The sequence below is a fragment of the Archocentrus centrarchus genome, chromosome 13 (genome assembly GCF_007364275.1).
Source record: "Archocentrus centrarchus isolate MPI-CPG fArcCen1 chromosome 13, fArcCen1, whole genome shotgun sequence".
NCBI lineage: Eukaryota > Metazoa > Chordata > Actinopteri > Cichliformes > Cichlidae > Archocentrus > Archocentrus centrarchus.
Genome location: NC_044358.1, coordinates 13,367,187 through 13,393,799, shown reverse-complemented (window position 1 = coordinate 13,393,799; position 26,613 = coordinate 13,367,187). Strand labels below are relative to the sequence as shown.

At 44.4% G+C, this 26,613-nt stretch overlaps 1 protein-coding gene across 2 annotated transcripts; it reads right to left on the bottom strand.

Annotated features, from left to right (window-relative positions):
• Positions 1-205: 205 nt before the first annotated feature.
• On the bottom strand, positions 206-26,329 carry LOC115791241 (oocyte zinc finger protein XlCOF6-like). 2 transcript variants are annotated; one of them, XM_030745403.1, is made up of 6 exons: positions 26,028-26,329; positions 24,590-24,776; positions 21,752-22,035; positions 21,577-21,646; positions 2,230-2,995; positions 206-1,557 (listed from the first exon to the last, which is right to left on the bottom strand). In XM_030745403.1, the coding sequence occupies exons 1-6, from the start codon at positions 26,145-26,147 to the stop codon at positions 762-764; spliced, it is 2,223 nt and encodes a 740-aa protein (XP_030601263.1). In that variant the 5' UTR covers positions 26,148-26,329; the 3' UTR covers positions 206-761. The 2 variants fall into 2 exon arrangements, with proteins under 2 accessions (XP_030601263.1, XP_030601264.1); XM_030745404.1 differs by having other exon boundaries at positions 26,043-26,329.
• Positions 26,330-26,613: the final 284 nt, after the last annotated feature.

The window sequence follows — 26,613 nt, the reverse complement described above, 5'->3', positions numbered from 1 at the left end:
TTCAAGCTGGGTAAATGATGACTTATTAAATAAACTCCTTTTTTTTTTTTAACCCTAACCCTTTTTGCTTAACTCACTCTGAGCAGGCTTTATGGAACTGCAAACCTGCTCTGCGTGAAGTCTCAGAGGATGGGGGCTACATCTCCAATAAAAACCCATCAGTCACAGAAGGATGAGTTTATTTAACAAACAAAAATAAAACAGCTAAAACAGCAAAACCAAATTTTATTAAAGCAGCACCTGCTTCTCTTCTTCTGTCACTGAAAATGAACCCGTGGTCTGATTCTGGCAGGTGAACTTATATAAATCAGACTTTTCTTGCAATGAGACACCAGGTTAAAACCCCATCTTGCTTTCAGCTCAGGCTGGAGATGGTTTCAGTCACACTTTCCTTTAATTTCACAGATTTTGACCCAGAGGTTTGAGCTGTGTGCTTGGTTGTCAGTCCAGAGACAGGCGAGGGTGTCTGGTGGTGTTTTTGCAAAGAAATCAAATTCTACATCACCATTTTCTAAACTTTAAAAAGAAGCACTCTGAAGGAACAGACCAGCCAATCAGTAAAGGCTTCAGGATGTGGAAGGATACACCGGCAGGAAATAGTTTTCCCTAAACACAAACTCATGTTTGCTTTTTAGTTTGTGTGGAAATTGTACACAAAATAAAACACGATGTGCTGGACAACATCGTGGAGGACGGAGTCAGCTGTTCCTAGAAATCGTCCTCCGCCTCCTTCTGAGTTTTGCTGACGGCCTGTTCCCGTGTCACTGTGCTGTGAACTCATGCGTCCACTGGAATATGTCCGCCTGTTTTCTGTGCTTGCTGGCAGATTCAAGCAAGTCTCGCTCGCTGTCTCCACAGCGGTGTTTCTTGAGCTGGCGTGAGTCGGAGAAGCCCTGCCCACAGCGCTCGCACGAGTACAGCTTGATGCCCGTGTGGATCTGCATGTGAGACTTCAGCTGGTTGGACTGCCGGAACTTCCGGCTGCACACGCCGCACTCGTATGGCTTCTCGCCAGTGTGTACCAGCAGGTGGCGGTGATAGTTCTGCGGCGTCCTGAACTCTTTGCCGCACTGCTCACAGCGGTGAGGTTTGACACCCGTGTGCAGTAGTTCATGCTGCTTCAGCTGTGATGCCAGCAGGAAGCCTTTATGGCAGACGGTGCAGACATGTGGCCGGTCGCCGCTGTGTTGCCTCAGGTGGTAAAGGTACAGGTGACGCAGGTGGAAGGCTTTCCCGCATGTGTCACAGGTAAAATCTTTGTTCTGGGCGTGACTCTTCTCATGCGTCCGTAGCGAGCTGCTGCTGCTGAAACTCTTTGGACAGACTTTACAGCTGAACGGTTTGACTCCGGTCGACCGGCATCTGCCCACCTCTCCCCCGGACTTCCCCCGATCGCTGCCGCCGCTGTGAACCAGGTGCTGGTGTTTCTGCAACTGGCAGTTGTAGAAAAATGTCTTTCCGCACAGGTCACACATGAATGGCTTTGCCATGCCGTGAACCAGCATGTGGGTCTTCAGAGCCCAGGTCCCCGTGAAGCCCTCGCCACACTGATCACACCTGAGGAAGGACAGGTGAGGAGTCAAAGGTTAAAGAAATGATGTTAAGGACACAAATCAGTGTGTAGTGACTCAAAGCCATTTGAGGAAAATCACAATGGCATCACTGTGTTTAATCAAACCCACAGGTGGCTGAACACAAACTCTGATTCCAGCAGTCTGCTCTCCTCTGCATTTCACACAGGCTCAGCTGATGCTTCGGTATGACTCAGTTATAGCCCATACTAGTATTTATTCTATACTGAGAGTTTCTTTTCATTCACCTCTTTTTACACCCAACTCTGCATTTACTCATTAATTATTATTAATCTCTGTCTCTCTCCCCTCAGCCCCAACCGGTTTCAGCAGATGACCCCCCCTCCCTGAGCCTGGTTCTGCTGGAGGTTTCTTCCTGTTAAAGGGAGTTTTTCCTTCCCACTGTCGCCAAGTGCTGCTCATAGGGGGTCGTTTTGATTGTTGGGTTTTCTGTGTAATTATTGTAGAGTCTTAACCTCACAATATAATGCACTTTGAGGTGACTGTTGTGATTTGCCACTATATAAATAAAACTGAATTGAATCTCTTGAGCCAATAAAAAGCAGAGATTCCTGTCAAATAATGAAACACAGACTCACTGCAGGCCGATACTGATGATGGCCCAGAGCGATCAATCATACTGATTGGGACATCATACCTGAAGGGCTTCTCTCCACTGTGCAGCCTTAGGTGTCTCTGGAAGTTGTACTTGAGGCCAAAGCTCAGGCCGCAGGTGGGACAGGTGAATGGTTTTTCTCCTGAGTGGACAACGCGGTGCTGCAGCAGGCCCATCCTGCACTTGAACGCCTTGTCACACTCGCTGCACTTATATGGGCGTTCCTCCGAGTGCGACCTCTTGTGGACACGCAGGTTGCTGGCAGTGGAGAAGCTCTTGGTGCAGGTCTGGCAGGAGTACGGCCGGGCGCCAGTGTGCACTGTCTGGTGCTCTCGGAGACTCTTCTTGCGAGTGAAGCTTTTCCCACAGACGTCGCACATGAAGGGCTTGATCTTGGCGTGTGACACCTCGTGGTATCGCAGTGCGCTGCTGGAGGTGAAGGTGCGGTCACAGGCATAGCACTTGAGTGGCGTTTTCTCGAGTCGGTGGGAGGCCTGGTGTGCTCTGAGCTGGCGTGGCAGCCTGAACTTCCTGTCACACTGGTCGCAATGCAGCAGCTTGTCGGGGTCACTCTGCTGTGCTTCATGTAGGCGGTGGGCGAGCTGGTGGCGCTGCAGCGTCTGCGCCTTGTAGAAACCTTTATCGCAGGAGCTGCAGGGGAATGGCTTCAGGTGGCATGCAGCATGTTTCAGCAGCTGGTGCTTCTGATGGAAACCCTTGTTACAGAGCTCACAGAAGAACCTCTTTTCCTTGTACTGTTCCCTCCTCCGCCGCCTCTCCTGCTCCTTCTGCTGCTCCTTGCTTACACCTGCACATGAAGTCAGAAAGGAAGTCAGAGAAGCTGCCACAGGTTCAATATGGTAAATGGTAAATGGACTAGTTCTTATATAGCGCTTTTCTACTCAATCAGAGCACTCAAAGCGCTTATACAACCTGTTTTGCATTCACCCATGCACTCCCATTCATACAAGCACTTCCATCATTAATTAAGCTAAGTGCTTTTTTAATTAACTAGCATTCACACGCATTCATACTCCGACAGAATGGTCGGAGAGCAACTTAGGGTTAAGTATCTTGCCCAATGATACATTGGCATGTAGCCTGGAGTAGCCAGGATTTGAACCGCTGACCTTCCGATCAGTAGGTGACCTGCTCTACCTACTGAGCTACAGCCACCCTCTGTGCTTCTGCGGAAACCAAAAGTGATTAACAGACCTGAACAGAAATGACAGAAATAACAAACATATGATGTTCTGAGGGAAGATTCTTATGAAGGACCTCCCCACATTCAAGGTCTTGAATAATCAGGCCCCATCTTATCTCAAAGACCTTATAGTTCCATATCACCCCAACAGAGCACTTCTCTCTCAGACTGCTGGCTTACTTGTGGTTCCTAGGATACTTAAGAGTAGTATGGGAGGCAGAGCCTTCAGCTTTCAGGCCCCTCTTCTGTGGAACCAGCTCCCAGTTTGGATTCAGGAGACAGACACCCTCTCTATTTTTAAGCGTAGGCTTAAAACTTTCCTTTATGATCAAGCTTATAGTTAGGGCTGGATCAGGTGACCCTGAACCCTCCCTTGGTTGCTATAGAGCATTACAGTATAAAGCAACCTTGAACCTACTGCTGTGATTTGGCACTATATAAATAAAACTGAATGCTGGTGGGTAGCGCGAATTCTGACATCATCAGGTTGAAATGCATCAATTTACACAGAATAATGTATACTGAATGAGGACCCAGCCTCTGACTCCATTACCCATCAACCCACTGTACCACCTGATTTGGGGTGGCCACAAGAGCAGCGCTGTGGATTATCACATTTAATGCCATGAACACATATGACCCCGCAGTTCAGTTTTACAGCACCAGCAGGTTTTACAGAGATAGTCTGTCAACAACATTAGAGGGTAAATGCCAGCAGCTCAGGAGGTAATCACTGTATGTGCGGTGGGAATCAAACTCAGGACCTGAACTGATTTTTCAGCTTATTTTAGTGTTTTCTGAGAATCTGAGCTTCAGAATTAACTTTCTGTTTTCAAACACAAAAGAAGTTGTGTCCACACAGGAAGTGAAGTCGGTCGCTAGTCAAGATTTCAGGCTCCGGTTGTTTAGGAAACATTCTAATGTATCTACCACAACTCTGATAGATTAATACGTGGGATCCTTGTTCTCACTAGGCGTTGCCACGGTCTCTGGTTGTCATCAGGGTTTATACAGGAATCCTAGAGTTCAATTTACTACCTTTTACTACCTATTTTTACTACCTCTAAAATATTTTTACTACCAGCATGAAATCGAGCAGCAGCCTTTTTTGGGGTAGCAGTGGATTCACAGCACTAAGCCGTGTAAGATGATCGCCCATCTCTCACCAAAGACAAAACTTTATCGCACTTAGCCACAGTTACACCTTCAAGTTTGTCTTGACTAAGACCTCATACACATTAATATTCCAAACACATTTCAAAAAGTGGCACAGTGGGTAGGCGCTCGCCTTGCAGCTGGCAGGTTGCCGGTTTGAGTCGCTGTCCCTGCGCTGCGTTGTGTCCTTGGGCAAGACACTTAAACCACATTGCCTCACGGTAGCGCCGGTCTCTGGCTGCATGACCGCAGATGCCCGTCTCTGGATGAGTGATCTGGAATAATCATTTCATTTTGTGCCTTGTGTGCACAATGACAATGAGTTGAATCTATCTAAATTTGTTTTTTTAAGAATATAAACAAAATGCAATGAAATTCAAGTTTCACAAGCCGATGATTTATTTTCCAATAGAATATTTTCCAATAGAATATTGGAATACTGGTTTGCTGCTGAGGTGTGACGGCAACACTTGTTCTCTTAGCTGACCTTGAGGTTGCAGTTGCAGTGCTTTGTGTAGCACCAAAAAACAAAATAGGGATCTGCTCCCCGCGTGCGAATCCGCTGCTGGTGAACGGTGGATGCTCGGTGTGATTTGATCGCCGTTTCAGGTCAAATTTATATTTTTTCCGCACACTTTACAAAATGCCTCTTGATCATTCCCCATGACCGGCTTAACCCTCTGAGGTCTGGGGTATATTTGGCCATTTTTGACTAATTTTGTTTTTAGCTTCATAGTTGACCTTAAAAACTGTTTACCTTGCCTTGTTTGGTATCATTTTTTTTTTCAACATGACCTCATGTGTGTGACTGTATAGTTATTCTTTCATTTTGACATACGGTATTAACACATTGGACTTATAATCACATAAAAACATAAAATCAGAGTAGAAAAAGTTAAAAATTTTTTACTGTAAAAATCACAAACACGCTTAACGAATTATTTTTACAATTAAAATGCAAATATAAGTTGTAAAATTTTCAAAACTTGTGTAAAAATATAGTAAATAATAAAGTTAAATACAACTATTCACATTAAAATGCAGGAAAGGCCTCAGGTGTTTGTGTGTACAACTATTGGCAGAGCAATCAGGACTCACATTAAGATGCTACACAAATTATTTATCCATCCATTCTCTTCCGCCTATCCAGGGCCGGGTCGCGGGGGCAGGAGCCTAAGCAAAGAAGCCCAGGCTTCCCTCTCCCCAGCCACCTCCTCCAGCTCATCCGGAGGGACCCCAAGGCGTTCCCAGGCCAGCCGAGAGATATAATCCCTCCAGCATGTCCTGGGTCTACCACGGGGCCTCTTCCCGGTGGGACATGCCCGGAACACCTCACCTAAGAGGCGGCCAGGAGGCATCCTAATCAGATGCCCGAGCCACCTCAACTGGCTCCCTTCGATGTGGAGGAGCAGCGGCTCTACTCTGAGCCCCTCCCGGATGGTCGCACTCTTCACCTTATCTCTAAGGGAGAGGCCAGCCACCCTTCGAAGGAAACTCATTTCCTTCGATCTTATTCTTTCGGTCACTACACAAAGCTCGTGGCCATAGGTGAGGGTAGGAACGTAGATCGACCAGTAAATCGAGAGCTTCGCTTTTACACTAAGCTCTCTCTTCACCACGACAGACCGGTGCAGCGTCCGCATCACTGCAGAGGCAGCCCCGATTCGTCTGTCGATCTCCCGCTCCCTTCTCCCATCACTCGTGAACAAAACCCCGAGATATTTGAACTCCTCCACATGGGGTAAGAACTCGTTCCTGAGCCGGAGAGAGCACTCCACCTTTTTCCGGCTGAGGACCCTGGCCTCAGACTTAGAGGTGCTGATTCTCATACCGGCCGCTTCACACTCGGCTGCGAACCCTACAGGAGGGCGGGCCCATGTAACCTCTTCGGGCTGCGCCCGGCCGAGCACCACGGGCTAATGCCCGGCCACCAGACGCTCTCCCTCAAGCTCCCTCCCCAGGCCTGGCTCCAGGGTGGGGCCCCAGTAACCCTATCCCGGGCAGGGTAAACTGTTCCCTCGTTGTTGCAAACATAGGGGTCTTCTGAACCGCTCTTTGTCTGGACCCTCACCCAGGACCAGTTTGCAATGGGAGACCCTACCAGGGGGACAAGCCCCCGGACAACATAGCTCCTGGGATCACTGGGGCACACAAACCCCTCCACCACGATAAGGTGGCGATTCATGGAAAAAACAGTTTCTGTCCTCCACAAGACTGAGGGGCCCATCACAGGCAAAACTTGCCAGTAATGTTGTCTCTTTTACTACTTTTTCACCTGTTCCTCAGCAGCCAAATGCACCCAAATGCATCGTGTTACCGCATAATTTTCTGATTGGTTGATAGGGTTCATTTTTCCACCAATAGGAAGGGGGTTGTTGGGAGTTGTTTTGTTTCGTTTTTATTAGCAAGCACTTCCCGTTAGCGAAACTCACATTTTCGCCATTTATTTCTGCACAATACGTGCATCGAAGGTGAGGACAATACAGGAAAACGCATGGCATAAATTATTGGGCATAACTCTGGTTTTACTTGGCCTATTTACGTAATTTAAAAACTGCTACATAGTTTTAAGTCTGCACTTTCGATTCATGGCAACAGCGTCCCGATGCGACGTCATCTAAAATCGGCAATGTCATTTTGACGTGCCAGCACATCCGTGCACTCCAGAGGGCTACGCCAGTCTTTGAATGCCAGGTCATTGAGCCAAAGTTGTGAAAACTACATTTTCCCATGACGAGGTGCAAAATGGGGGAGGATCCAAGATGGCGGAATGAGCGGTTGCATTTTGCAGGCTCTGATATATATGGTTTTCTTTTAGTCCTTGAATCTTCATTTTTGTGCATTTTGCCGCATAAAGTGAGTTGTTTGACTGCTTCTTAAAGGTTTGCCGACCTTTTTGTAAAGAAACAAGAGTTTCTAAAGTTCTTTTTGTCAAGTTCCTGAATACAGTTGATAGTAATGGAGGACCACGACTACGACATGGCTGACCACTTCGGTGCTGGGGATGACGGAGTCAGCGAGGCTACAGACATTGAGACAGATGAGCAGATGTCCAAGGCTGATAAGATCAACCAGGTACACACTCCAATTAAACCTCCTCACCCCAAAAAGCACAAGAAAGATAACCGAAACCCTCACGGAGATTGTACTGGCGAGACGATTCTGCAGGCGGTGAACTCACTGACTGCGAAAATGGATACCCAGACTGAACTTTTGCTAAAGTTTGAAAAAAGAATTGAGGAGAACACTGTTGCAATTATTGAGAACAGGCAAAACATTGAAGCTCTACAGGGAAAAATCAGCAAACTTGAAGAGGAAAACAAACTACTTAAGGATTCTGTGACTGAGCAAGCTCGTTATAAAAGGAGATGGAACCTGAGGATTAATGGTCTGGCTCAAAAAGACGGAGAAGATGTATGAGAGGTTGTCATTGGCATTTTGACCCGAGTGGTGCCCGTCTCGGTGGAGCAGCTGACTGTTTATCATTCTACCTCACCTGACAAGTCTATGGTAAAATGCACCTTACCCTGATTGTATAAAGGACAAAAACTGTCATTCCTGCGCATCTTTTGGCTCTGTGTTCTAAATATAAACATTTCAGGTATATTATCTTTTATTTCTTTAAATGCTAGGGAGCTTAAAAACAATGTGAAGCGCAAAGCGGTTTTTCCTTTTTTGCAAGGAACAAAAGGCTAACTCTGTTTTGTTTTTTTTTTACAAGAAACCCATTCTGTGGAAGACGATGTTAATTTTTGTAAGTTACAATAGGGGGATTCAATTTTTGTTAGTCATGGTACATCCCACTCAGCTGGTGTCATGATTTTGTTTAATAGATTTCCTGGTAAAGTTATTGATCATACAAGTCCGCGACGCCCTGAGGTCCCGCACCGTTGCCTACAACTCCGGCCTCGCCTCTGGGAACATGGAGGACTACAAGGTTGCATCATACAACGTCCGCAGAGCGGTGAAAGAGGCAAAACATCGCTACGGCCGCAGACTGGAACAGCAACTACAACAGTCTGACCCCAGGGGACTGTGGCAGGGACTACGCACCATCACGGACTACAAAGCACCACACACACACCCGGTGAGTGCCGACGCTTCTCTGGCTGATGAACTCAACATCTTCTTTGCGCGCTTTGAGTCGGGAAGCCGACAGCCCGCTGCGCTCCCGGCCGGAGGGGCGGAGACACTCACTGTGACGGAGCGCGACGTGAGGAGGGCGTTTAGACGTGTAAACACTAGGAAAGCGGCTGGACCAGACGGTATTAGTGGACGTGTCCTTAAGACCTGCGCTGACCAGCTGGCACCTGTGTTTACAGTGATATTCAACCTCTCACTGAAACTGTGTGTGATTCCCACCTGCTTTAAAAAGTCCATCATAGTCCCTGTCCCAAAGAAACCACACCCCAGCAGCCCCAATGACTTCAGGCCCATAGCGCTCACCTCTGTGGTGATGAAGTGTTTTGAGAGACTCATCAAGACATTCATCACCTACTCACTGCCCACCACCCTCGACCCACTACAGTTTGCATACCGGCCAGACAGATCCACAGACGACGCCATATCCCTCCTCCACAAGACCCTTTCACACATAGACACTGGTAAGGGGAACTATGTGAGAGTGCTGTTTGTAGATTACAGCTCAGCATTCAACACCATAGTTCCCTCCAGGCTGGTCTCTAAGCTGCTGGACCTGGGCCTGGGCCCATCCCTGTGCAGGTGGGTTCACAGCTTCCTGACCAGCAGACCACAGGTGGTACGAGTGGGTCACCTCACCTCATCCTCCCTCACCCTCAACACTGGATCCCCCCAAGGCTGTGTGCTCAGCCCTCTGCTGTACTCACTGTACACCCATGACTGCGAGGCCACGTCAGAGTCCAACGTCATCATCAAGTTTGCTGACGACACTGCTGTTGTGGGACTAATCTCTCACAATGAGGAGACAGCCTACAGGAGAGAGGTCTCCCGCCTGGAGAACTGGTGCCAGGAGAACCACCTCCTGCTCAACGTCAGCAAAACAAAGGAACTGATCGTGGACTTCAGCAGGAAGCAGCAGAGGGACTACCATCCACTTGTCATCAGTGGTGCTGAGGTGGAAAGAGTGGACACCTTCAAATACCTGGGAGTGACCATCTCACAGGACCTGTCCTGGACTCATCACATAAACATCACTGTGAAGAAGGCCAGACAGCGTCTCTACCTCCTCAGGCGGCTGAGAGACTTCAAGCTCCCACTCAAGGTGCTCAGGAACTTTTACACCTGCACCATCGAGAGCATCATGCGTGGGAGCATCACCACCTGGATGGGAAACTGCACCAAGCAGGACTTCATGGCCCTAAAAAGGGTGGTTCGTTCACGGACCATCAGAACCACCCTCCCCAACCTGCAGGACATTTATACCAAGCAGTGCAGGCTGAGGGCCATGAAGATCCTAAAACAGCCCAGCCACCCTGGACACTCTCTCTTCTCCCTGCTCCCATCAGGCCGGCGTTACCGCTGCCTGAGGGCTAAGACTGAAAGGTTGAAGAGTTTTTACCCACAAGCCATCCGTCTGCTCAACTCTGAGCCCTAACTGGACCATTATTGCACAGTGTAAATATTATAATTTAAAAAGTGTGTATAGTGTATAGTATATAGAGTATAGTGTGAATTACTTTTTTTTTTATTTTTATTCTTCTTATTTATATGTGTGTGTATATAAGGTTGCAGGTACAAAATACATTTCACTGTGCATTGTACTGTGTATAACTGTGCATGTGACAAATAAACACTATCTTATCTTATCTATCTTAAGTGACATAAATGGGCACTGGTTGATTGTAATAACAGAAATTAATGATGAAAACTTTATTTTAGTGTGTGTTTATGGCTACAATGAAAGGGGGAAAAACAAGATGGTGATTTCTGACTTATGCAAACATTACAGATAGTATGCATGCTTATTCAACTGACAAAATTATAGTTGGTGGTGATTTTAATTTGTACCTGATCTTTGGTTAGACAGAAATCCACCTAAGGTTAAATATCACAAGTATGATGACCTGCTTGCCCAGTTAATGAATAGTGCCAATTTGATTGATTACACTGGGCAACAATTTTTTACTTTTTGAATGTTGTCTAGATTTCTACAACTGATTTAGGGTATTTTTGCACTGCTGAATCAGGAAATGGCATCCGTTTTTCTCCATCAGGTTAGGTTTTTGTGTTAAGTTGATTTGAAAACAAATCAGATCTTGTGACAAAATCGATTACATTTTTGTGGCATTATCAGCTGATTTTTGTCAACACATATCATCCTAAATATGTTTTTAAGAGAAAAAAATGTTTTTACAACAACATATATTGATTACCTGATAGAAACATTGATTACTGTAAACTGAATGGTGGGCAATGATAAAGGTAAGTACACGTAAATTGCATGTTGCTTCACCATTGTTCAAACTTCAGGGCTTGAACTTCTATTTCTTCGAACTCCTGGAATGCCCAGCGGCAGGGACTCCATCTCTTTCATGTCCTGATGGAATCTCTCCCCGTTCTCGTCACTCATTGAACCCAGGTTCTCAGGAAACCGGTCCATATGTGAAAATAGGTAGTGCATCTTGACGCTCATGTTGCAGTCCAGGTTTCTGAAAGCAGTCAGCATGTTGTTGACAAGTTCTGCATAGTTTCTGGCCTTATTGTTGCCAAGAAAGTTCTTCACTACCAGAACAAATGCCTTCCACGCTTCCAGTTCCACTTCGTTCATTGAGTTTTCGAACTCTGGATCTCTGATGAGCTGACGGATCTGAGGATTGTCAAAGATGCCAGCTTTCAACTTCTCCATGGTCAATCCTGGAAAAGCCTGGCACAAGTAAGTGAAACAGTCACCATCCTTGTCCAGAGCCTTGGTGAACTGCTTCATTAAGCCGAGCTTGATGTGCAGTGGTATTCTGTCTCTGTCCACCAGAGGGTCGTTGATGACGTTCCTTTCTTTGCAAGGCACCAATTCCTCCCGCACAGGCCAGTCCTTCTTCGTGTAATGCTGAGCACGGTCCCTACTATCCCACATGCACAGAAAACATGGGTACTTGGTGAAGCCAGACTGTTGTCCCAACAAAAAGTTCACCATCTTCAGGTCAACACAAAAAAACCACTTATGCTGATCATAACAATTTTCTCCAGCACATATTTCACCGCTTCATACTTCTCCTTCAGTGTAGTTGAGTGAGCGATGGGTACAGAGGCAAACTTTCCTATACACTTCGTGGGGCGGCTTCCCCATTAACTTTAGTTTTGATCCACCAACTTTATGCTTTGCCGCACCAATTTTTGGAAGACTTTGAGGTTTTATGACTTCAAACTGATCCCTTTTTAAACATAATCACCCAGAACTATCGGACCTGAATAGTTCTTGTCATTAAAGAAGAAGAAGAAGAAAGAAAGAAAGAGCTTTATTTGTCACATACATATACATGCAGTGAGATTCATTCTCTGCATTTAACCCATCACACACATGGAGTATGTAGTACACACAGCACAGCATGGAGCAGGGGGCAGCCAAAGGGCGCCCGGGGAGCAACCTGGAGGGGTGGGCTTGCTCAGGGACCCACAGTGATGCCAGCCCGAGGATCATTTCCAAAGTAATCATTTCCAATCAAAACAATTATTCGACATCGCATTTTACCCCACCAACTTCTTCTAAAATGCTCCACACATGCGTACATGTGAACAAAAACGTAAAAAACGACATGTGGCCATAGCTCAAAAACTTGACCTGATTGAGCAAAACCAATGTGATTTTTGGATTCAGTGCATCAGAATCGTCCTAAATCAGCTGAAAAAACACAGACAACAAATTTGTTGTTGACCAGTGTTATTGGAGGGTTAAAAATCCTGGATCTCTACGTTTTTCCTGGTTTCATGCCTCTGGTAATGGTGTAAGCTCTAGAATAGACTACTGGCTCATATCTGCTTCCTTGGTAAACTTTATTAACAAGTGTGATATCTCTGCTTCACCTTTAACAGATCATTGTGTTATATCTGTATTCTTTTTACTCTCAAGGCATAATTCTGGTCCCTCTCATATCTGGAAATTTAATAATACCTTATTGGAGAATTCTGAATTTTGCAAAGATATTAGACAATTGATTGTGGATATTGATGCCTTGGAAATGTCATCTGTATGTAAATGGGAATGGCTGAAGTTTAGGATACGAGAAACAGCAATTCATACAAGTAAAAAACTGTCTAAGTTTAAAAAACAAAGACAACTTGATATTGTCACCAATATTAGTAATCTCTGTGGAAAAACTGATTTGTCACCTGAAGGAATGTGTTGAATTAAGTAAGTTGCAGAATGAACTGGATACCCTATACCTTGAAAAAGCCAAAGGAGCCTTTGTACGCTCCCGAGCCCACTGGATTGAAGAAGGGGAGAAAAATACAACTTATTTTTTTAACCTTGAAAAACATAGACAGCTAAAAAAGAAAATTACTAAATTAAACATAAATGGATCTGTTTCTGAAGACGATAATCAAATCAATAAAGGAATACATCGCTTTTACTGCAACCTATATAAATCTAACTATTCAAAAACAGACTGCTCCAAATTTTTAAATGATATAAGGGAATTTAATAGAATAATTGATATAGACTTTAAACAATTCATGGAAAATCAAATTACAATTGAGGAGATAGACATGGCTATTTTGAAGATGTCCACAGGAAAGTCGCCTGGTTTGGATGGGTTAACGACTGAATTTTACAGGTTTTTTGGAAAGATATTAGAGAGATGCTATTCAAAGCCTTTTTAGAATGTATCCAAACAGGTAATCTTTCTAATACAATGAAGCAAGGCATTATTACCTTAATTCCAAAACCAAATAAAGATCTAACATCTTTGGACAACTGGAGACCCATCACTTTGCTCTGCACTGATTATAGACTATTAGCTTGTGTTTTTGCTGAGCGTCTGAATAGTGGACTAAAAGACATAATTGATGAATGTCAATCAGCCTTTGTTAAAGGAAGAAGCATACAAAATCATATAAGATTGATTCTTGACATGTTAGATTACCGCGATTTTATTGACAGTGATTGCCTTATACTGTTCTTAGATTTCTACAAGGCATTTGATACTATTGAACATGCCTTTTTATTAGATGCTCTAAAATTTTTGGGTTTCGGAGATTATTTTTGTAGACTAATTGAGATGTTTTACAGTGATATTTATAGTTCAGTCGCCTTAAACCCAGGACTTAACTCTAGATTTAAGATCAAACGAGGCATTCGCCAGGGTTGCCCTATTTCCCCAAAATTCATCTTCACTACTCAATTGTTAGCCCTAAAAATTTATAATAGTCCGGAGTTACAAGGAATAAACATTTTTGATACAGAATTTAAGATTAGCCAGTTTGCGGACGACACAGCTTTGTTTCTTAAAAACTATTCAATGGTTGAAAAAGCCCTCAATGTAATCTCAACATTTTCCAAGGCTTCAGGGTTAGGACTTATCAAAAAATGTGAGATTTTACCCATTCATAACTGTACACATAAAAACATTTCATCAGTTAGGGTGGAAACATCTCAGAATGCCTAATAAAAATTTTTAAAAATCTTAGCCGTTGGTTGACAAGGGATTTGACTATTTTTGGGAGAAGTTTATTAGTTAAAGCAGATGGCATTTCCAGGGTTATTTATCAGTGCAATTTAGGGCTGCACGTTATTGGAAATTAGTGCGATATGCGATATGGAGGTCTAGTATTGCGATAACGATATTGTCGCGATATTTTTTCTTTTTACCTAAAAATGCAATATACATGACCAATAAGAAAAAAAAAATCTATAAAATGTATACCAACAACAAATATGCATTTCAAATGTTGCATTTATTTAACATATAAACAAACATGTTCACGTTTGTTTGTTTTTCATTTAAATGTTATAGTACATTAGGGCTATATGTCTTGAGAGTAATTTTTTATCTTTAACACTTACCAATTGCCAGATGCAGGCGATGGCCAAAGCACTGCACTCTGAACCAGTTGTTGACCTCAGCAGCCTTCACCACGTTCGCTCCGTTATCTGTTGTGATGGCCACTTGTTTGTGTTTGGGCAAGTTCCAGTTGTTCAAAACATCCCGCAGGGCAGCAGCAATGTTTTCACCAGTGTGTGTCTCGGGGAAGTATGCTACTTATAGGCAGCGTGTAATGAGCTCAAATTTGCATGTCAAAAAGTGCACGGTAAAACTCATGTATGGCTCAGTGGTTCGACTGGACCACAAGTCAGTAGTGCTAGCATAAAAATCCACTTCACTGAGCTCTGCTTTCTCATAAGGAGCGGCAGAAGCGAAACTATCATTTATGTTAGTTTGTGAACTTGCCTTTCGTTTGCTTGACTTTACCGGAGTAGGCTGTGGGTTTTTAGATGTTAAATATACGTTGTAAAGTTCCTTGTGGTTGTATTGAAGGAGGTTTGTCGTGTTTCCTCTTGACATAGCCACGATTTTTCGGCATGACTTGCAAAGAACTTGTGTCTGTGACTCGTCCTGTGTGGAAAAACCGTAGTCGTCCCAAATGCTCTCTGTTTTCGTCTCGACTCGTCTCTTCAATTCCCGCCATGCTTGTTTTCCTTCTGTGTGTGTACGTGCTCCCTGCGCCGCTGAGAGCATGTGCTCGCTCTGGCCAATAGCGACGCGGCACCTTCACATTTAAGGTCGCGCGGGATTGGTCAAAGTGCGGACATAAAGAAAGACGTGATTTATACATTAAATAATTAGAAATTATCGCGCATTTTTTTAGATATGCCTATCGCACGTGCCAATATCGCGATGACGATATTTTTTCGATATATCGTGCAGCCCTAGTGCAATTCTATGTATATATCACCTCAAAATATGAGAAAAGCTAACTCCATTATTTTTCATTTTTTGTGGAAAAATAAAACACATTATATTAAAAGATCTCAGTTAGTTAAAAAATATGAGAAGGATGGTATTAATGCATTAGACTTTGAGGCCATGGTTGGTGCATCTAGGATCAAATGGCTTAAAACATTTATTCTGCAGCAAAATTCATTGTGGTTTCATATTCCAAATTCTCTTTTTAAGCAACTTGGAGGAATTGAATTTCTTCTAAAATGTGATTTTGAGATTAGTAAAATCCCAGTCAAGCTATCTAACTATCATAAACAAACTCTCCACTTCTGGAAAATGATATTTCAGCATAACTTTTCACCCCACGGATCCATTTTATGGAATAATAGGACAATTACTGTTGGTAGGAAATCATTGTTTAGGAAAGACTGGCATGAAAAAGGAGTGATCTTTGTAAACGATATGTTAGATTGTTGTGGAGAGCCAATAGACTACTTGTCTTTTGTTAGGAAATTTAATCTTGATTGCCATTGCAAAGATTTTGAAAAGGTGTGTAAAGTGATTCCTTTAGCATTGATTCAGTTAATCCAAAATGTTATTAGGTATTCAAAAGTGACTCGATGCCCACATTAAAGATAAATGAATGTACCCTAGTTAACTTTAAATGTAATAAGAAGGTTATTAATGATGGTATAAGACAAAAGATTTATTTTGACTATAATAGAGGTTCCTTCAAGATGCATCCTATGGCAAATGAAAAAAAACAGGATTTTTGCTCATTCCAAGTTTGTTAAATGGCCTATAGCCCCTAAAGTGAAAGAAACCCATTTTAAAATAATTAATAAAATATATCCTGTATCTATGTTTCTTGAAAGAAGATTTAAATTTGATGGTGATTTATGTGTTTTTTGTAAATCAGCAGATGAATCTCTTGAACATTTGTTTTTTTTATGTGAATATTCACAGAGTTTTTGGACAGACAATGGGAACTGGATTAATCTCAAACTTAATGTTCCTTCATTCGATGTTAATTCCATTTTATTTTATGTGGAAAACTTAAATCCAGCCTTCTTTGATGCTATAAATATAATTGTTCTTTTAGCCAAATACCACATTCACTGTAATAAATGGAAAGGTAATAAGCCCTCCTTTTCCTGTTTCATGAACGAATTTAAATTATATTATTCATCGTTATGTAAGATTAAAAAATGGAAAACTGCTAGAATCATCTCACAACAGATAGACCAGAAAATTTTCGTCTAAGTCTGTGTTTGTTTGGTTCTGTTCCTCACTTTTATTATTCAATTCATTATTATTGCATACCCCCTAGCTTGTTATGCTCTACGAGAGTTTGTATTCTGAAGTTGTTTTATACTGTTATTGTATTGTTTTTGAACTCTGTTTAATAAAAAAAGAAAAAGGTGCAAAATGACTCCGTGCATGCGCACAGCAGATCGGACAGTGGAACCACTCGTCTATCAACGTCAGCTCAGGTCCTGCTGAGTAGTTATACATTGCTCAAAAAAATAAAGGGAACACTTAAACAACACAATATAACTCCAAGTAAATCAAACTTCTGTAAAAACAAACTGTTCACTTAGGAAGCAACACTGATTGACAATCAATTTCTCATGCTGTTGTGCAAATGGAATAGACAACAGGTGGAAATTATTGGCACTTAGCAAGACACACTCAATAAAGGAGTGGTTCTGCAAGTGGGGACCACAGACCACTTCTCCGTACCTATGCTGTCTGGCTGATGTTTTGGTCACTTTTGAATGTTGGTGGTGCTTTCACACTCGTGGTAGCATGAGACGGACTCTACAACCCACACAAGTGGCTCAGGTAGTGCAGCTCATCCAGGATGGCACATCAATGCGAGCTGTGTCAAGAAGGTTTGCTGTGTCTGTCAGCGTAGTGTCCAGAGGCTGGAGGTGCTACCAGGAGACAGGCCAGTACACCAGGAAACGTGGAGGAGGCCTTAGGAGGGCAACAACCCAGCAGCAGGACTGCTACCTCTGCCTTTGTGCAAGTAGGAACAGGAGGAGCACTGCCAGAGCCCTGCAAAATGACCTCCAGCAGGCCACAAATGTGCATGTGTCTGCACAAACGGTTAGAAACCGACTCCATGAGGATGGTATGAGGGCCCGATGTCCACAGATGGGGGTTGTGCTCACAGCCCAACACCGTGCAGGACGCTTGGCATTTGCCAGAGAACACCAGGATTGGCAAATTGGCCACTGGCACCCTGTGCTCTTCACAGATGAAAGCAGGTTCACACTGAGCACATGTGACAGACGTGACAGAGTCTGGAGATGCCGTGGACAGCGATCTGCTGCCTGCAACATCCTTCAGCATGACCGGTTTGGCAGTGGCTCAGTAATGGTGTGGGGTGGCATTTCTTTGGAGGGCCGCACAGCCCTCCATGTGCTCGCCAGAGGTAGCATGACTGCCATTAGGTACCGAGATGAGATCCTCAGACCCCTTGTGAGACCATATGCTGGTGCGGTTGGCCCTGGGTTCCTCCTAATGCAGGACAATGCTAGACCTCATGTGGCTGGAGTGTGTCAGCAGTTCCTGCAAGATGAAGGCATTGAAGCTATGGACTGGCCCGCCCATTCCCCAGACCTGAACCCGATTGAGCACATCTGGGACATCATGTCTGGCTCTATCCACCAACGTCACGTTGCAAACAGACTGTCCAAGAGTTGGCGGATGATTTAGCCCAGGTCTGGGAGGAGATCCCTCAGGAGACCATCCGCCGCCTCATCAGGAGCATGCCCAGGCATTGTACGGAGGTCGTACAGGCACGTGGAGGCCACACACAATACTGAGCCTCATTTTGACTTGTTTTAAGGACATGACAGTTGGATCAGCCTGTAGTGTGTTTTTCCACTTTAATTTTGGGTGTGACTCAAAATCCAGGCCTCCATTGGTTAATAAATTTGATTTCCATTGATGATTTTTGTGTGATTTTGTCGTCAGCACATTCAACTTTGAGCAGTGAATTTCTATACAGATCTTATAGTTAAACGAACTTAAAACAAAAAGTCTGCATCAATGGAAACATCAAAATATATTGAAGGGGTGATGAAAAATTTACTATTCAATTCAATTCAATTTTATTTATATAGCGCCAAATCACAACAAACTGTCGCCTCAAGGCGCTTTGTATTGTGGGTAAAGACCCTACAATAATACAGAAAAAACCCAACAGTCAAAACGACCCCCTATGAGCAAGCACTTGGCGACAGTGGAAAGGAAAAACTCCCTTTTAACAGGAAGAAACCTCCAGCAGAACCAGGCTCAGGGAGGGGCAGTCATCTGCCGCGACCGGTTGGGCTGAGGGGAGAGAAAGACATGCTGTGGAAGAGAGCCAGAGATTAATATCAATTAATGATTAAATGCAGAGTGGAGTATAAACAAAGTAAATAAGGTGAATGAGAAACAGTGCATTATGTGAACCCCCCAGCAGACTAGGCCTATAGCAGCATAACTAAGGGATGGTTCAGGGTCACCTGATCCAGCCCTAACTATAAGCTTTATCATAAAGGAAAGTTTTAAGCCTAATCTTAAAAATAGAGAGGGTGTCTGTCTCCCGAATCCAAGCTGGAAGCTGGTTCCACAGAAGAGGCGCCTGAAAGCTGAAGGCTCTGCCTCCCATTCTACTCTTAAGTATCCTAGGAACCACAAGTAAGCCAGCAGTCTGAGAGCGAAGTGCTCTGTTGGGGTGATATGGTACTATGAGGTCTTTGAGATAAGATGGTGCCTGATTATTCAAGACCTTGTAGGTGAGGAGAAGAATTTTAAATTCTATTCTAGATTTAACAGGGAGCCAATGAAGAGAAGCCAATATGGGAGAAATATGCTCTCTCTTTCTAGTCCCTGTCAGTACTCTAGCTGCAGCATTTTGGATCAGCTGAAGGCTTTTCAGGAAGCTTTTAGGACAGCCTGATAATAATGAATTACAGTAATCCAGCCTAGAAGTAATAAATGCATGAATGAGCTTTTCAGCATCACTCTGAGAAAGGATGTTTCTAATTTTAGAAATATTGCGCAAATGCAAAAAAGCGGTCCTACATATTTGTTTAATATGTGCATTGAAGGACATATCCTGGTCAAAAATGACTCCAAGATTTCTCACAGTGTTACTGGAGGCCAAAGTAATGCCATCCAGAGTAAGTATCTGGTTAGACACCATGTTTCTAACCAAGTCAAATTCTGTTTACTACCTTTTACTAGCCTTAATTTGACCTAATTTAATTTACTACCTTTTACTACCCCGCGTAAACCCTGGTCATGTCGCTGCTAGTCACTTTCTGTGTGGACATCCCTTAAAAATTGTGGCGATGGATGGACAGCAGGTTGTACAGGTGTGAATCAGAGCTCACCTGACCGGTGATAAATGTTTCAGTGAGAACCAAGTCTCAGCTATCTCAGGTAAATAAAATCATGTTAAAATAACCAAACACAAACAGGAAGTAACAAAGCGAGGAACTTATAGGTACACCTGTAAGGCCAATACAGCTCCACCTGTGTGACATCACTCATGTATCAATCCGAAAACACCTGATTCTCACCAAGGTTATAATAGTTATTGTAGGGTCTTTACCTACAATACAAAGTGCCATGAGGCGACTGTTTGTTGTGATTTGGTGCTATATAAATAAAATTGAACTGAATAGTTTGGGATTTTATATCTCTAATTCAGTTTTAATTAGTTTTTAGAGTGGTTTTGCTAATTTTTATTAGTTTTATTTTTTGTTTAATGCTTAGTTTTAGTGTTTTTCACACCTTGTCAGTTCCAAGATTCAAAGTGCAACAAATGTATCAGTGCATCCTTCTGCTTCCTGTGTTATCAACTAGTCCATTATTGTTGTCACCTTTCTGCATGGCTGTGATGCTGCTCTATCAGAGTTGCTCAGAGATCTAGCTTGGTTACATACTCACCAATTAGACCTCTGCGCTGGGTCTTTGCGGGGCCTATGTACACAACCGACGGCATTTATTCTTGTGTGAGCTGCATTATGTGTGTTAATGACTTTGGGGTCATGTGCTGGTGTTTTAAAATGCTGGGACTTTTTCCCCTCCTTGGTTCTTCCTCTTTGTGGTCAGTTTTTTTTTCACTTTGTTCATTCCCTTAAGTCCACTCTGATAGTTTCAGCAATCTCCCTCTAGGAATTTTATGACATTTGTGAGTTCTTATAGTGATGCTTTGATTATTATTCCTGATTGTTATTCTCTCACTGATAAATTTAAAAACTTCTGTGAAAAGTAGCTGGAAATGCACAAGAGGACTCAACTGTGCTGAACAAGCCAATCACAGTCGTTCCAGGCTGCATGGACCTGACCTGTAGTTACATTTCTCAAGAGGTGCACATCAGATTACGTCGTAGTGACCTACGACGTAATCTGTAGCCGGTTCTGTAGCTCTGAACCGGCTACAGAAAAGGTTCAGAGCGGTTTCTGTAGCTGCCTTGTGCGCTTCTCAGGTGGACTTTGTTTTTTTTCCCCTTAAGAAGTGTTCCACACTTTTCGGCATCATCCACAACACGACACTCGGTTCAAACTGTCTCGCTATCTGATGCTTTCTCCCAACTTTTACTGCTGCCATTATTGTGCAGACTGGCGTGTGTGGCACACAGAGTGAGATGCCAGATGGCGCTCCCAGCTAATGGGCTTGATACACAGCGACAAATGGGCCGCATCGCCACTGGGGTGAAACCAAACACATGGGACGCGATAGCGATGGCAGCTTTGCGAATCGCCCTCGTACGTCACTCGTCTCCAAGAAATGTGATTGTTATGAAACTGGAGGGATTTAGACATTTTCAAAGCAGCCCGTGTCAGACACGGCAATAAAGATGAGAAGTCAGAAGATTTTAGGAAATGAATGGAGAGCGAGCGACGTCGCTCCCCGTGTGTGGAGCCACTAAAACTGCTAGAGTGGAAAATGTGATTTCATATCAGTCCACAAGGCTTTTAAGTAAACTGACAAACATGAAAACAAAGTGCAGTTTATCTACAATTTCAGTTCATTTTAGGTAGTTTTGTAAACCCACATTACAGTTTCAGTTAGTTATCGTTTTTTCCTTTTAATTATACTTTTTATTTATTTCAGTTAACAAAAAAGTTTTTTCAATTTCAGTTTACGATAATAACCTTGATTCTCACCTGTCGTAGACTCGGGGACCTCCTGGTCATCACGTTTCTGTCCCACAGGTTCAGACTTCGTCTCTGTTACCTGAAAAACATGTCGAGAGCCAAACATGAGACGAGAGCACTAATCACCAGGGGAACTGACATGTTTATCTGATAAAATCAACCAACCAAATGGGTCATCACTCACAGCATCACAGGCCTCTTCGCGTGTTTCGTCATCTGGAAGCTCAGCAGCTGGCTGATCATCACAATCAGGAAGTGATGTCACGTCTGAGGGCTGGATCACATCATGTGATGCCTGAGGATCTGCAGAGAAGTGTGTCATATCTAAAACACCCACCGTGCCCTCCTGCAGTGTGGTCAGACTGCTCTGGCCTGTGATTGGTGCGTGCACCGGTGGGCTGAGGATGACCACAGCCAGAGAAGCGGTGGCAGCAGCTGATTGGTCATCCAGAGACAGGGCAGGTCCATCTGCAGGAGAAACCAAATGTGTTTCCTGTGAGAATTTAATTCAGGTTTTTGAGCTGAATGTCAACATCTAGTTGACAACAATCCAAGATGGGTGTGGCAGGGATTACAGCACCTAACAAATTATAAGGGGAGCTCAGCAGAGATGGTAAATGCCAATTCCCCACTGGTGGAAAAATTAAATCACTTTTTCACCTGCTTTGAGATGGGGAGGTCTCAGTCTGATCTTCCAGCTTTCCAGCCCTCCAACACCCATGTGCTCGAGTTGCAGGAGCATCAGTTGAGAAGGGTATTGAAAGCTGTAAATCCACATAAAGTGGCAGGACCAGCCGGGGTATTGGGCAAGGTATTGAAGGCTTGTGGTGACCAGCTGTCTGGAATCCTCACAGGGATGTTTAACATCTCTCTGAAACAGGCTACTGTTCCATCCTGCTTGAAAGCAGCCGCCATTATTCCCATGCCCAAGAAAGCACCCATAAGCAGCCTCAATGACTACAGACCGGTGGCATTGACCTCTGTGGTCATGAAATGCTTTGAGAGGCTTGCCCTTCACCACCTCAAGTCTTGCCTCCCCCAGAACTTTGACCAGTATCAGTTTGCTTATAAGGCAAACAGGTTAACAGCTGACGCCATCACCACTGTCATACATGCTGCTGCCAGCCACACAGAGAAAAAAGGGAATTACATCAGGATTCTTTTTGTTGATTTTAGCTTGGCATTTAACACCATTCGCTGAGCATTCTTATCAAGACTTGGGGTTCCCATCCCTCACCTGTGATTGGATCTACAGCTTCCTGACAGACCACCCATAGACAGTGAGAGTGGGGACCTCCAGACCCTCCACCTGAACGCTCAGCACCAGCTCCCCCCAGGGCTGTGTGTTAAGCCCCTTCCACTATGCTCTATACACAAACAACTGTGGCCCTCACCACCAATCAAATATCATAGTTAAATCTGCAGATGATATAACGGTGGTGGGTCTTATCTCTGATGGCAATGAGACGGCATACAGGGAAGAGGTTCAGAGCCTGGTAGCCTGGTGTTCGGCAAACAAACTTGTGCTGAACACCAGCAAAACCAAGGAAATGGTGATGGACTGGAGGAAGAAGAGAGTGGACCATGCCCCTCTGCAGATAGATGGTGTTTGTGTGGAGAGAGTCCCCTATTTCAAGTTTCTTCAGGTACTGACAATCTAACTTGGTTTACCAACATGTCAGCGGTGGTCGCCAAGGCTCAGCAGAGGCTATACTTCTTAAGACTATTAAAAAAGTGAAACCTGGAAGTAAACCTGCTGCAGACTTTCTATCGCTCCACAGTAGAAAGTGTGCTGGGATACTGCATCACAGTGTGGTATGCTGGCTGTTCAGTAAGGGACAGAAAGGCCCTGCAGAGCATTGTTAAAACTGCAGAGAAAATAATTGGCTGTCTCCTGCCCTCTCTAGATGACATGGCGAACTCCCAGGGGTTAAATAGGGCTAGGAAGATCCTGGGCAATCCATCTCACCCCAGTCAAGTTCTCTTCAACCTCCTGCCCTCTGGCAGAAGAAACAGGGCCCTGAACAGCTGGACAAATTGGCTTAGAGACACTCTCTTTCCTCAGGCTTCTTCTGAATAATGACGCTCTGGATACTAGAATGTGTAAATAAGTGCAAATGTGGAGTGGAATGGGGGATAAACGGAGTGTGTATTTTTGAGGGTGGCTTGATGGTCAGGGTGTACGTCTAGAGCAGGCATACTCATTGCGTGGCTCCCGAGCCACATGCGGCTCGCCATGCTTTATTGGTGGCTCTCGTGACAGGTTGCAACAATACGCCAGCACAGCCAATACATTCTTAAAGCATGCTACAGAAACATATAATGTGCTCTACATTCCAAGCACTTGCATTCTATTTTGCCTCAATTAAAGTTGGTTCCAAATGAGGGATACTGTGGAATCTGGCAACACAGGCACTGTTTCCAACAGCACGCTGCCACAGCCACACTGAGACGGCAGAGTGCGCTGCACAGCAGCAGTGATTCTACAAGGTAGCTAGCGCAATATATTCAGCACGCAAAATGGAGCGATTTATAATCAAACACAGACAGAGAAAAACGGAGAAAGCGGCTGACCCATGCCCATCTTGAATGCCTCACTGTGGTTGCAATAACAAATTACAAATACAACATGAAGAAAGTCAAGGACATGCACCACAGCTTCCGCTCATCTCAGTACTAAGGCAAATTTTGTTTAAACAGAAAGTGTTGGCTGTGTTTCTTTTTTGTTCATAGGTGGGTTGTTTTTTTTTTTTTTTTTTTTTTCCTTTATTTGAGTGACTTGGGGTGATATTGTGGCTCCCCCCTTGGCTTTGATCTGTCAATATGGCTCTTTTGAAAAATATAGTGAGGATCAATGGTCTAGAGGAATGAGTGTGAATCTGTGGAAGTATTTTAAGATAATAGAGACTGCATACACAATTTCGTTGTCTCATTGCTGCACAAGGACAATAAAGGATATTCTGATTCTGAATAACCTTGCCACTCTGCCATTGACCTTTGACCTTTGACCCTTTGGTCTCACCTGCCAGGTTGAACTTAGGTGATGGTTTAACCATCCTTGAAGCAGTGGGCGAGCTTTCAAGGTGTCTCAATTTTTCCCTCAGATCTTTGTTTTCCACCTCGATGCTCGTGTACAGCTCTCTGAAGACTCTGCAGATTTTACGGACTGCCTCTCTGGCCACGCCCCCCAGCACGGTGGACAGGTGAGCCTGCAGTGTGGACATGTGGGTTAAATAACAGGCTCGCACAGGTGAAACAGGTAAAACTTCTGGACTCAACACCTGAGTGTAAATGATTTCTGATTTACACAACCTACAAATCAGTGTTACATATGAAGACAAGATCACAGCCCCCACCCGCATCTACCTGAGGAGTTCACCCTATACCACAACATACTGAGTCCTTGCATAGGGCGTAACTATGAAGCACTGAGCCAGAAAATCATTCACTGGAATTAAAATATATTCACCTCCCGGTGTATTTGCAACAGTGCACCATTTTTAATCACCATTTTATTATCATCATCATCATCATCATGAGGCTCTACTCATTGGTATCATTTTGTGTGGAAGAAGAGTCACATGGCCTGCAAAACACCCAGTTTTGTGTGAGTACACACAGAGCCTGAAGCAGAGAGCTGATGACCACTGTTGTGATACCCGTTATCTCTGATTGGGTTTCAGGTTTATCGAGCCAGCTGACAGAGAAAGCCTGGCTTTGTTGATCTTCATTCATGGTCACATCCTTCTGGGACCCGCTTTCACACAGCATTAAGTTTGTCAGGAGATCCTGGTCAGGTGATGAACTGGCTTTGTCCCTGTGGCTCCAAATTAGAGCCTTGTGAGTAGATCACCAACAGAACTTTCTGCTCCCATCGCGGACTTTTGTGATTGCCCTTTCATTACATTTGCCCCTCTTAGTCTGACTGATGAAGTCGGCCCTTGTAGGAAACACACCTTAAAGCTGGAACACTGTATTCATCCTCACTAACCTTCGTTCATATCATCATTCAAATTAAAAGCCTCTGGAATCTCACTGATCAGAAACACATTTCATAATCAGGCTTTTATCGTGAAACATGAATTGTTTGCACCTTTGAGGAAGGCTGTCAACAATGCTGACGTCATGAGGTCTGAACCTGTCGGAAAATCAGTGCTGATGAAGATGAGGCTGCGCAGGTCTGTTCAGAGACAGCCTTTGATCATGTGATTGGTTACAGCTGACCTACTATGCACGGACACCACACCTGTACCCGCACACACCTGAGATCACAAACACCGCGAACTGCACTGTTTCCGACGCAGTTGCAAACATTTGGGTTAAAGTTTAAACACCTGCTTCCAAGGGTGGGGTCGGGGACAACACGTGAGGAAGGCGGGCTACTTCACCTGACCGTTTATTGTTCGAAGCCGGAAGTGACTGCGGATTTTGCTCTCACACAAACGTCATTCGAAATTCACCTGAGCGCTCCCCACCTGGTCGTGCTCCGCCCCCTCCCGTCCCAGCTCCTGTACGGCGCTCCTCACCGCCACCTCCATGATTAGCTCCGCCTGCGAGCAGAACGTCCTCATCGCCGCCATGTTGTCTTCGTCCCGCTGCGGGTGGCAGCGGCCCCGCTCCAGTACGCGCGCACACACGTTACCTGGACCAGAGAGCCCTGAGGTACTGAGGATGGCCCGGGTCAGAGGGTCAGAGGATCAGAGAAACTCTCCGCGGGATGGTTCCCTGCTCTCTCTGCAGCCAACATGGCGGCCTGACGCAATGTTTACTTCCGGGTCAGGGGTGGATTCTTGTTCTCGGTTCTACCCAGCGCCATCTGGTATTACCGCCACCTGCTGGCTTGAAGGTGAGGCGCCCCACAAAGTAACTGAGCGAAGCTGGAACCAGTTTAGCAGATTCAGTGGTTCTCGGTTGAATGTTTGGAAGTGGAAGGTAGTAGCGCTTCAGAATAACTTCCCAAATAACTGCTCAGCTGTGTTTCAACATGTCTGCAGGGTGACACTTGCTTCTTGAAGGAGTTTAAACTTATCTACCTAGAAATATCAT

What these genes read in the sequence shown, in the direction of transcription:
- LOC115791241 (XM_030745403.1), bottom strand. Translation starts at nt 26,147, where the DNA reads ATGGCGGCGATGAGGACGTTCTGCTCGCAGGCGGAGCTAATCATGGAG. An exon ending in GGTCCCCGAGTCTACGACAG is followed by an intron (nt 2,996 to 21,576) that starts GTGAGAATCAAG and finishes CTTCATGTGCAG; the next exon opens with GTGTAAGCAAGGAGCAGCAG. An exon ending in AGTGGAGAGAAGCCCTTCAG is followed by an intron (nt 1,558 to 2,229) that starts GTATGATGTCCC and finishes GTCCTTCCTCAG; the next exon opens with GTGTGATCAGTGTGGCGAGG.